This window comes from Petaurus breviceps, unplaced genomic scaffold (assembly GCF_028583685.1).
Source record: "Petaurus breviceps papuanus isolate PSGF00001 unplaced genomic scaffold, PetGlider_PUasm1.0 356, whole genome shotgun sequence".
Lineage (NCBI taxonomy): Eukaryota > Metazoa > Chordata > Mammalia > Diprotodontia > Petauridae > Petaurus > Petaurus breviceps.
In genome coordinates this window covers 585,114-596,390 of record NW_027186290.1, presented here as the reverse complement: position 1 = coordinate 596,390, position 11,277 = coordinate 585,114, and the positions used below count along the sequence as shown (strand labels likewise).

At 51.6% G+C, this 11,277-nt stretch overlaps 1 protein-coding gene across 3 annotated transcripts in view; it reads left to right on the top strand.

The window, feature by feature from the left end:
- WDCP (WD repeat and coiled coil containing) overlaps positions 1–11,277 on the top strand; it is a 34,410-nt gene that overhangs the window by 11,752 nt on the left and 11,381 nt on the right. For 2 of the 3 annotated variants that reach the window (XM_069097340.1, XM_069097339.1), the window contains exons 2-3: positions 8,553–8,657; positions 9,250–11,170. In XM_069097340.1, the coding sequence (XP_068953441.1) occupies positions 9,269–11,170 (1,902 nt within the window). In that variant the 5' untranslated portion in view covers positions 8,553–8,657; positions 9,250–9,268. The remainder of the gene's footprint in view (positions 1–8,552; positions 8,658–9,249; positions 11,171–11,277) is intronic. The other variant, XM_069097341.1, reaches the window with a different exon arrangement.

Sequence of the window (11,277 nt, the reverse complement as noted above, 5' to 3'; positions counted from 1 at the left end):
GTGTGTGTGTGTGTGTGTGTGTGTGTGTGTGTGTGTGTGTGTGTGAAAGAGAGAGAGAGATACAGCAGATACTGCATCCCAGCAGGGCTGGGACTGGAGCGAGCGAAGTGCTGCCTTGGTGGGAACACTCAGCAAGAAAGCAGGACCAGTGGTCCAGCCTTGCTTGGGGGCAGAGGAGTCAAAAATGGAGCCACTGAATAAACAGGAGGAGCCGCCATGTGGGGCACAGCATGAAAAGAGAGATGTGGAGTCAGATTTTGGTGGTTCCTGAGTCACTCCTGACTTGGGAGAGATGACAAAGAGCTGAGGGACAAGTGGAGAGGGAGGAAATGGGGGCACTGAATGGCCGACAGAATCAGAGCTAGTGGCAGAGTTTCAGGTAAGAGAAAATTCAATAGAGAAAAACGCTGAGTGAGCTTCAGGCCCTCAGCTCTTCTCCCAAGTTGGTGCCAGAATCCACCGCTGCAGTCCCATCCCTGAAACAAGATGGTGAAGGTTGGAGTTAAGGGCTTGTAATGTAATGCCAAAAGAAGGCAACTTCCCAGGTTCAAAATACCAGCATAGGTGCTCTCTATTTTATTCAGTGACAAACCAAGAACAGAGAAGATCAAAACATGACATCATTCAAAGTACAGCATTTACTAAGTGTGATTAAATAATCTCCAAGGACTACCCCACCCCAGGACTTTCCAATCATTCAATCAATTACAAAGTCCCTGTTCTAAATACTTCTCCACCCCTAGGCTATACCTTAATTAAGTCCACCACAAAGCCCCTCTTCTCAAATGGAGATTAGTTTCCAAACATAAGTAAAATACATTCATTTGCTCAACCATAGAACACAAAAAGGTCAAAAGTTCCCCACCCCTGGATCACAATTGAATCTACCCCAGAGTTACATCAAGTTTAAACACAGCACTTAATACCCAAATGGAGGTCTTTTCTTCATCTTGACATGAGGCAAGTTCTCAGCAATCTTAGTTCCTGGGGAGACAAGGCTTAGCAAGGCCATAAGATACATTGCCAGTCCCTTCATGAATTTATCCTCTGTCTGTAGAACAGTCCTAGAACCCCTGAACACATTAGCAAAGCCCTCTCCCAGGATTTCTGTAAACATACAACAAGAAAATCCTTCTTCAGGGCTTCTGAACCAACAGAAAGGCTCCCAGACCCCTGCAACAACAGCACTGTCCTTCACCAGTGGACAGTATTCATTCTGTCTGCCGGACAGTCTCCAGACCCCTGCAACAACAGTACTGTCCCTCACCAGTGGACAGTATTCACTCTCTGTCTGCAGGACAGTCTCAGGCCTTCTTAACCAAATGCCAGGTTCCAGAACTTCTTCAACAGGACAGTCTTTCACCAGTGGACAAATCTGGCAAAATAACATCAAAACAGACAGACAAAGTACCAGCAAAACAGCCATGTCTCCTCAGTCCTTGGCAGCTCAGGGGGCAGGTCTCAAAAGTCCAGGGCAATTCAAAGCGGCCACCAGCAATCTCTTAGTCTCTCTCTCTCCACGAGGTGCTGCTTCCAAAAAGAACTTCCGCCTCTCTCTTGTCTCTCCAAATCTACGTCACCAGCTCCTCCCAGTCAGGACTTTCTTTTCACATCAAAAAGTCCATCCCACAGGTGGGATTAACAAGCTCTGGGTTTTAATACAATCAATTTGAAAACCAAGCCAATACAGGGGAATCTTTAATTGCCATTACTATCACAGGGCTTTGGTCATACTGGGTGCCTGGTGACCAAGGCTGCTTTCAGCGCAGGTGGAGTAGACACTGGGGTCATCAGTGATGCTTTCTTTGACCTCAACTCCATGGTCTGTATGTTTCAATGATTCCACCCATGGCAAGTTCAAGGGCACTGTCAAGGCTGAGAATGAGAAATTTATGATCAATGGAGAAACCATCACCATCTTCCAAGAGTGATAACTCACCAATGTTAAAGGAAGAGACACTGGAGCCCAGTATGTTATAGAGTCCACTGGTGTCTTTACCACCATGGAAAGTCTGGGTTCACCTGAAGGGTAGAGACAAGCAGGTCATTATTTCTGCCCCTTCTGCTGATGCCCCAGTGTTTGTGAAGGGAATGAACCACGAGAAATGGGATAATTCCCTTAAGATTGTCAGTAAGGCCTCCTGAGCCACCAACTGCTTGTACCCCTTGACCAAGTTCATTCATGACAACTTTGGCATTGTGGAGGTGATGAGGGATGGCTCCCAATAGGTTCAGCAGGGACTCTGATTTTATAAGACCAGAGCCTGTAATTCAGTCTGGAAAGAATTCAATAGGCCTAAGCAGACTTGGAGTCAGAGTTGGAAAGTTTATTACACGCTTACAGTGGGCAGGGATCCTTAGGGGACCTGCAACCTTAAAGGGGTAGAATTAGGATTTATATAGAATCATTCATAGTAGAACCTGTGCCAATTATGCTAACTAGGTGATTAAGGGTGGGATTAGGGAGGAGTTCAGGTGGGAACAGTGTAATATAACTGTGCAGGTGTATTGCCCATGATTCACTGGGAAAAAGCCCAAGGGGGGGGCTACCTAGAGGTGTGGTTTTAGGCTTGAAAACGTCACTCGGTGAGTGGTTAAGGGCTGATGGAGAAGTGCCCAGTCTGCCACCCATCAGTGTCATGTTTGACAAGATTAATGTTTGGGAACCAAGGCTAACCAGAGACTCAGGGGATAATGGGCTAAGGAGTTAACCCAGAGATAGGGCCCTGAAGGATTCATTGAGGCAGCCAAGGAGTCAACCAAGAGATAGGGCACTGAAGGATTCATGGGGGCAGCGGGACACTATAAAAGGGGGAGATAATAGTTGCCTAAGCTGGAATGTTTATAGATACTTTTGTGAAGGATTGATAGGTATAGCTTGTTCGTGTTTCAAGGCTGAGATAAACAATCCATGAGTTGTTGCTGGGCACAATTAATACTTTGAAGCCGGGGCAGGGGGAGAAGGGACAGAGTTAATGCTCTGAGACTGGGGGCAAGGGGGAGTGTGATTTTACAAACTGGTTTTACAGACTGATGTTACAAATATAGATCCTAAGCACCCCATCATTGCTGATGTTACAAATTGGTATTACAAATTGAGTTTACAAATTGATGTTACAAACATAGATCCCAAGCACCCCATCAGAAAGACTCATGACCACAGGCTATGCCATTACTGCTTCCCAGAAGACAGTAGGTGGCCCCTCTGGCATGATGGCTGTGGTGCTACCCAAAACATCATCCCTGCTTCCACAGGTGCTGCTAAGGTTGTACCTGGGCTCAGTGGGAAGCTGACAGGTATGTTCTTCCATGTTCCTACTCCCAGTGTACTTGTTGTGGATCTGACCTGTTGCCTGGAGAAACCTGCCAAATATGATATAAAGAAAATGGTGACCCTTGAAGGGTATCTTGGGCTACACAGAGGTCCTGTGACTTTCACAGTGACACCCCCTCTTCTACTTTTGATGCTGCTGCTGGCATTTCCTTGAGTGATAGTTTTGTCAAACTCATTTTTTGGTATGGCAATGAGTACAGTTATAGCGACCATGCAGTAGACCTTATGGTCTCCATGACCTCCAAGGAGTAAAGTGGAAAGTTGGGGAATATTTAGCCCTAGCCAAAAGAGAAGTTCTACCACTGGGAAGCCCACATCCCTAACTTACATGCCTACACTGGGAATCCCAGTGCCCCATTCATATCTGTAATGGTCATGTAATTTGAATTGGAAGATCCCTTTGTGTTGGCAAAGGCAGCAGGTACTTAGCACTTAGTAACTGATCAAGCCTCTGTTGGGGAAGCAGAAGGTATGAACTCCCGTCTCCTGTTGCTGATGTAACAGGAAGGGGTTGGATGGCACAGGCTGTGTGTATAAGAAAAGCCCCAGAGAGGCACAGTCAGAATTTCTAGGGACCAGCATGTGGTGGCAGAGCAGCTACAGAAGAGAGAATGGAGAACTGAGCCAGAATTTCCTGAAAACTTGTCATGGTGGGGCTTCTTCTGAACAGGAACCAGGAGCCCAGGTGACAGAGAAGCCCAGGAGAAGACTGAGGAAGGAGAAGACTGAGGAAGCATGACCAGGATGCTGACAGTTTGTCTGTTTGTGGCTTGGTTGAGCCTTGACTTCCTGGGAGGAGAAATTGTGAAGGATTTGAGATGGACTGGATTCTGCGAACTTCAGTTTGGAGCAGGACCTCCCCAGACAGCTGGACAAGGAACTGGGAGCTATCTGCCAGTGAACCTGGGTGACAGTCTGGTGAATCCAGGTAGAATCTGGGACCATGGAAGGGGATCCAGGGAGTCAGAGAACTGGCCCCAAGTCAAGATGAAAAGACCTCTCCTTGGGTACTCAGTAATGATGAGATTGTAGTTTACTAATGACCTAGGGATAGAGGGTTTGTACATTTTCTAATGATTGTACTTAGTGATTAATGATACTTAGTAATCGATTGCTGAATAAGTGACTGTTTGAGTTATTCAAGTGTGCCCCATGAGTGGGAGACTTTGACTGTTGTACTTTCAGATGATTGTTCTTTGTTCTAAATATTGTGACCATTTTGGTGAAAACTGTGTGGCCATTTTAATGATAAGCTGTTGTGGATACTATATGGTGATTTTCTATGTTAAGGTGTAATATTGTGAATGCTGTGCCTTGATTTTCTGTGAATGTTTTGTTTTGATTTGTTATGGAATAGAGTGTTCACTGTATTGTGTAATCAGAACCTTAAAAGCTGTTCACAGTAGCATTCTTCTAGAAAGCTGCTCGTGCATGGCGTTACAACATCCTTGCCCTAAAGCACTTCTGTAGTAGGAGCCCAGCCTTTCCCATGGTGGTAAAGATACCAGTGGACTCTATAATGTACTGGGCTCCAGTGTCTTTCCCTTTAACATTGGTGAGTTACCACTCTTGGAAGATGGTGATGGCTTCTCCATTGATCATCAGCTTTCCATTCTCAGCCTTGACAGTGCCCTTGAACTTGCCATGGGTGGAATCATTGAAACATACAGACCATGGAGTTGAGGTCAAAGAAAGCATCACTGATGACCCCAGTGTCTACTCCACCTGTGCTGAAAGCAGCCTTGGTCACCAGGCACCCAGTATGACCAAAGCCCTTAACTCCAACCTTCACCATCTTGTTTCAGGGATGGGACTGCAGCGGCGGATTCTGGCACCAACTTGGGAGACGAGCTGAGGGCCCAAATTCACTTTTTTTTTTAACACTTGACATTTTTCTCTATTATTGATGGCACACAGTATCGGACTCTATGCTCCTATATTATGTGCCATCAATAAAGTCACCGTAGTCAGTGGGAAAGAGAGGGAGGGGGAGAGAGGACAGGGAGACTGGGTGGGCTGAGTTCAATATGAGTCAACAGTGTGATACTGCAGGGGAATCTTGGGTTCTGTTAAGTTTCCAGGAATGTAATGTTTTGAACCAGAAATTGGAAGGAAAGCATAGGAATATAGGAGGTGTTTTCCTTATTGTTGTTCATAGAAAGCAAGACAAACACAAGAGAAAATGTCATCTGAGAAGTGAACAGCCAGCCAGTCCGTTAACATTCATTATTCACCCTCTCTGTGCCAGGTCCTGTGCTAAGAACCGATGACACAAAGAAAGGCAAAAGACAGTCCTTGCCTTCTAGGAGCTCCTGCCTCATGGGGGAGACAACATGTGAACACATACAGGGTGAATTGAGGAAAATCTGTAGAGGGAAGATTTGAGCTGGGACTCCAAGGAAGGTGGGGAAGCCAAAAGGCAGAAATGAGGGAGGAGAGCAAGCGTTCCAGGCAAGGGGGACAGCCAGCCAGAGAGAATCCCAGGGGGAGATGGGCTTTCCAGCAGGTCAGGGTTTCCAGACCGAAGACTATGGCGTGCACCTTCTTGAAGGCAACCCCCATCCCTCCTGTGACCTCCCTTGTTCCAAGCTCGTGATCTGTTTCCAGAGTTCCCCACGAAGTGCATCTTTCTTCGAGGTAGTCTGGTTCCCCTGGTGGCGGTCTTGCTTGGTCCACGATGCCCACTTATCTGCGGCTTCTGCCATCCTGCCCCTGCTTTTCCTCATGAACCCTCCTGGCTGGACAATGCTTTTTTTTTTTTTAAGAGAAGCCTGGGGCTGGCTCTCCACACGCGTCTCGTGTTCTTTCTGTGAGGGCTCATGGCCACACTGGGAGGTCGAGGACTTGTGGCCCTTCCGTGGCTTTTGGGCCAGTCCTTGCAAGGCCAAGGGCCGGCCTGTTTTGAGGTTGTGGTGTCCGTGGCAAAGGCATCTCCTTACTCTCCCCCATGTGCTGGGCTAGTATAATGGTCATTCACAGTACCGCGGCCTCCCAGATCTCAGAGCGCACTAGCAGCCCCTTGGGGATCTCCGGATCCAGGCACACAGGGCCGGGGCCTCATTCCTCCACGTCTCCCAGGGCGCACCCCAGTTTGCCTCCTCGCCTGGGACCTCCCTCTGTGCCTGGAGGATCTGCCTGTGCTGGGTCTGGAGCGGAGCCTGTATGGGCCGCCCCAGACCTGGGCATTCCTCCCGGAAAGGCAGGGGGGGCTGGCTGGCTTCTCACGCCGACGCGCAGAAATGGAAGGGCGAGACTTGGATACCGTGGGGGTGGGGGAGGAGCGGTGATTGTCCTCCACGGGGGCGGGGCCTGACTGGCCTCCTGCCGGGGGGCGGGGCCCGGCTGCCCTTGCCTGGCGCCAGGTTGGAACAAGAATCCCAGAACCTTCTGTAGCGGCCCCCTTCCCCAAGCACCCCGGAAAGTTTGCTGAGCCTGGCTTCCAGCCTCGGCACCGCCAGGTACTCACTGGACCTTCCGGAGGAGGGCTGCCCTCCCCCTAGGACCCTGCCCTGCGCAACACCTGATCTGAGTGAGTATCTGGGAAGTGCCGCTGCAGCTGCTGCCCCGCCCCCGCCCCACCCCGTGCCCGCCCCCCGACCCGGGAAGCCGCGTCTGCCTGGAGCATATACGGTCTGCATCCATCCATCCATCCATCCATCCATCCTGGAGGACCAGAGAAGCGGACGCCTTGTCCGGGCTCCTACTGCGGCCCATCGCCACAGCGTCAGTGCCCATTACTCGTCGTTGGGCCTTTTCTCTGGCACCCAGTAGGTGCTTGTGGGGGGATGCCACGCTCCCTCCCTTTAGACTCGGGCTGTCCCGGTGCCCAGGACTCCTCCTTCCTCACCCCTGCCTCCTGGAGCCGCTTGTTCTCTTCCAGGCTTGGTTCAAGGGCCCGCTCCCTCCAAAGGCCTTTTCCTATCCTCCAGCAGCTTCTCCCCCTAGCAGGGCTGACTTTGTGTCCGCTTTCTCCTGTGGTTACAGTTTGTGACCCATCTAGCGCAGAGCTGCCCCAGAGGGGACACTTCGGCGCAGGTTCAGTTGAATGGCATCGAAGGGGGCATGAGGCTCTTCTGTGACTGGGGAAGTCAGGCTGGCCCTGGTCAGCCTCCTCATGTCCTCCAAATGTGGCTCCAGCCACAGCCATCTAGGTTCTGCCTGGACGAGTCTTAGAAGACAATGACGATCCTGTGGGGGACAGCGCCATTCTCAGAGCTGTCCTCAAGGCGTCTCCAACTGTAGCAGTGCTTGACAAGTCTCTCCTCTAAAGCAACCTGTGCCCAACCTTGTCCCTCCCCCCAGCTGTTATTAAGGAGAGAGAAATCATGGCTGAGAAGGGACCCCCCCCCCCTTCCATACCACCAGAAGCCGGGTCTCCAGGCACAGCAGCTGGGTTTGGCAGGGCTCTCTTGGGGCCCTCTCATCAGATGCCATGGCTGCTGGGAGGTAGGTGCTGTTCTGCCTGCCTCCAGGCTATCCCCTCTCCAATCCATCACCCAGTCAGCCTTCAAAGGGATTTTCCTAAAGCACAGATCTGACCAATGACTTTCTGTCAGCTCCAGGATTCAAAACAAAAGCCTCTGTTTGACATTTAAACCTCCCTGTAATAAGAATGTAAATTTTAAAGATCTTCCCTGCCCCTAGGCTAATGTGCACCTGAAGCCTGGGGTGGGGGAGGCTTGTTTTTCAGTAGATACTTCTTGATTGGCCAGTGAGTCAATAAGGTTGTTACATTCTCTGAGCCAGGAGAAGGCTATATAAGCCCTGATGTGTAGCTTTGTTTTTGGGACTCACTTTGAGAAGTGTTCTGTGATTTCATCTGAATTCTGGGAAGCCGTTGTTGAGAGTCCCCCGGCTTTGAAAAACCCAGAATGTGGAAACCCAGATGTTGACTGGGTATGGATGTAATGGTTGGACAGTTTGGAAATCTGTCTACTTGATGTTTCTGTCTTGATAATTATGCCTGTATACTTTGAGGTTCGGGGTGCTGACCTTTTCTCCTGAACAAGGTAAACGATATATGTCTGACTGATTAAAGTAAGCTTGTTAACCCATTTTGAGTTGCTTTCCTTTAACAAAGCAGATCCAAGAACCTGTGGTAGCTGCAAACCCTGAGAACACTTGGGGTGCTTGCTGCTACACTCCCTCATCCCCAACATGTGCCCTTTGATCCAGTGACACTGGCCTCCTGGATGACACTCCAATCTCCCACCTCTAGGCATTTTCTCTGGCTGTACTTCCTGCCTGGAGCTCTCTCCTCTCTGCCTCATGGCCAGGGAAATGCCATCATTTTGTCTTCGAAAATAAAGGACAAATACAACCTGTGAGTAGACCTGAATGGGGACCCAGCCAGTTGGGTAACTCAGCGCATCCTCTGGGCCCCTGAGATAAGACCAGGGAATGACCAGAGACTTTTTCTCCCACCCTTTGTGTAGCAAGCAGTTTCTGTCCTCCGGTGTCTTCATGTTGGGAATTAGGGCTAATAAATGATCGTTACAAGGACACGCCTTCTTGTCTGCAGGGACTGTTGAGGCAAGGAGGCTCTAGGCCCAATCCCTTGCCAAGGTGGCTGTGCGCTGAGGGATCCAGGTGAGGATCTCCAGGTGGGCTTTTGTCCTAATGGAAAACTTTCCAGGAAGTCGTGAGCAAACTTGACTTTGGAGCTAGAAGAGACAGATCTAGTAGAACAAACATGTAGCCATAAAACTGCATTAGAACATAGATAATGTTATTAAGATGTGGTTGTATGGAGTTTGGCACCACTGGCCTCCAGGGGCAGGGACTTGCCCAGGGTCACTCAGCCACTGATCAAGGGGCAGGGGTAGGGCCACACAGGGATGGGGGAGGGTCTCTCCAGAGATTCTGCCACTAAGTTTTGGGGTCTTCTTCACTGCTGGTTTTTTCTGTGATTTCAGGTACCTTCTAGCAGGAAGAATGGACTTGGGGAAAGGTAAACTTCTCAGGACCGGCCTCAACGCCCTGTACCAGGCAATCCACCCCGTGCATGGCATTGCCTGGACTGACGGGAAGCAAGTTGTCCTGACAGCACTACACTTGCAGAACGCAGAGCCCAAATTTGGGGACTCGAGGATCATGGGGCAGTTTGAGCACGTGCATGGGCTGTCCTGGGGTCCCTCAGGAGCAGCGGGCAGCCCCACCCTGCTGGCGGTTCAGCACAAGAAACACGTCACTGTGTGGCAGCTGTGCTCGAGCCTTTCTGAGAGAAGCAGGCTGCTGGTGTCCCAGACGTGTGAGATCGGGGAGCCCTTCCCTGTGCTCCCCCAGGGCTGCGTGTGGCACCCCCAGAAGGCAATCCTGACCGTGCTCACCAGCCGTGACGTCTCTGTCCTCCACTCGGTGCACTGTGACAGCTCCAGGGTGAAGGCCGACCTGGTCAAGGTCCAGGGCTTCGTGCACTGCGCGTGCTGGACCCATGACGGCCAGAGGCTGGTAGTGGCCGTGGGCAGCTCCCTGCTTTCTTTTATGTGGGATGAGTCCCAGAAGACTCTGCATGCGTGCTCTTTCTGCCCAGTGTTTGACGTGGGCAGTCATGTCTGCTCCGTGCTGGCCACTGCAGACATGCAGATCGCGGTGGCCACCGAGCTCCCGCTAGACAAGATCTGCAGCCTCCGCTCGACGGAGGCCTTCGAGATGTCAACTGTGGAAGAGAGGCATAGCTCGCCCTTATCCAGCATGGTGGAAGAGCCCTCCGTGAACCTTGGGAAAGCATCCCCTGACTCAGAGCTGTCCTCCTCATCTGCTTCCCTCTCGTCCTCCCCCCTGGACTCCTTGGATGTCACTCCAGTGCTCCCCCAGAGCCACCGATGGGACTCGGACTCGCTTTTTCCCCTCCGAGAGAAGGGCTGCCTGTCTGGGGCTGGCCAGGACTCCTCCCATTTGGTCCTGGTCACCTTCGATAGGATGGTCACCACCACCCGGAAGGTGGGCATCCCTGGCATCCTGGTGCCAGACCTGCTGGCATTTGACCCTGAGTCTCAGGTGGCAGCCGTGGCCTCCAACACATGCCATATCATTCTGATTTATTCCCTGAGCCCCAACTTGGTGCCAGGTGTCCAGTGCATCCGGCTGGAGACCTGTGAGAGGCCCAAGGGCATCTGCTTCTTGTCAGACAAACTGCTCCTGATTTTGGTGGGGAAGCAAAAGATCACAGACCCCACTTTCCTTCCCTCCTCCAAGTCTGACAGGTACAACATTCGGTTGGTGGTCAGGGAAGTCGCCTTCGAGGGGGAGCCCTCCTGGAAGTCCGCCTGGAGCCAGCGAGACTTCTGCAATGTCAGCCCGACGCTGGGCTTGGCCAGTAAGAAGAAGCTGGGGGAGAGTCACTGCCCCATCTCCTACCCCCAGGTGAGGGAGCTCCTTATCCCTGGGAACTTCACCATGCAGTCTCTGGCTAGCGGGAAGACTCTGATCGAAGAAATCATAGCAGCTCCGCGGGCCCCAAGCCCCAGGCCCAACACCACACAGCTGAGCAAGCCCCTGCCAAGCCCCAACACCGCTGCCTCTAGGGAAGGGCCGGAGGCCATGTCCAGCCCCCAGTCCCCAGCTCCACTCGGCCCCGAGGCCAGGTCAGACTCACTGAAGAGCCAGCACTGCCTGGTCCATGAGCCCCTGAACCTTCCCCAGGGCAAAGTCTCCATGAAGGAAAAGGAGGAGAGTCGCCTGTGTGGGATACTGGAGAGGCTGTCTGGGAGCCTCACAGACCTCCACCACCACCTCATACAGCTCATAGACCTTCTGCATGGGAAGGAGCAGCTGCCGTCCCCCAGCACTTACCCACCCTCTCAAGACCCAGCTTTTCTTCTCATCGCGCACCAGGTAACTGAGAGCGCCCTCCGTCATCCCCAACCCCTGCCCTGCAGAGCCAGCCATGGCCTAGGGGCCCTCCTGGAGGCTCGGCAGTAGCAGCTGTGCCAGGCTGGGGG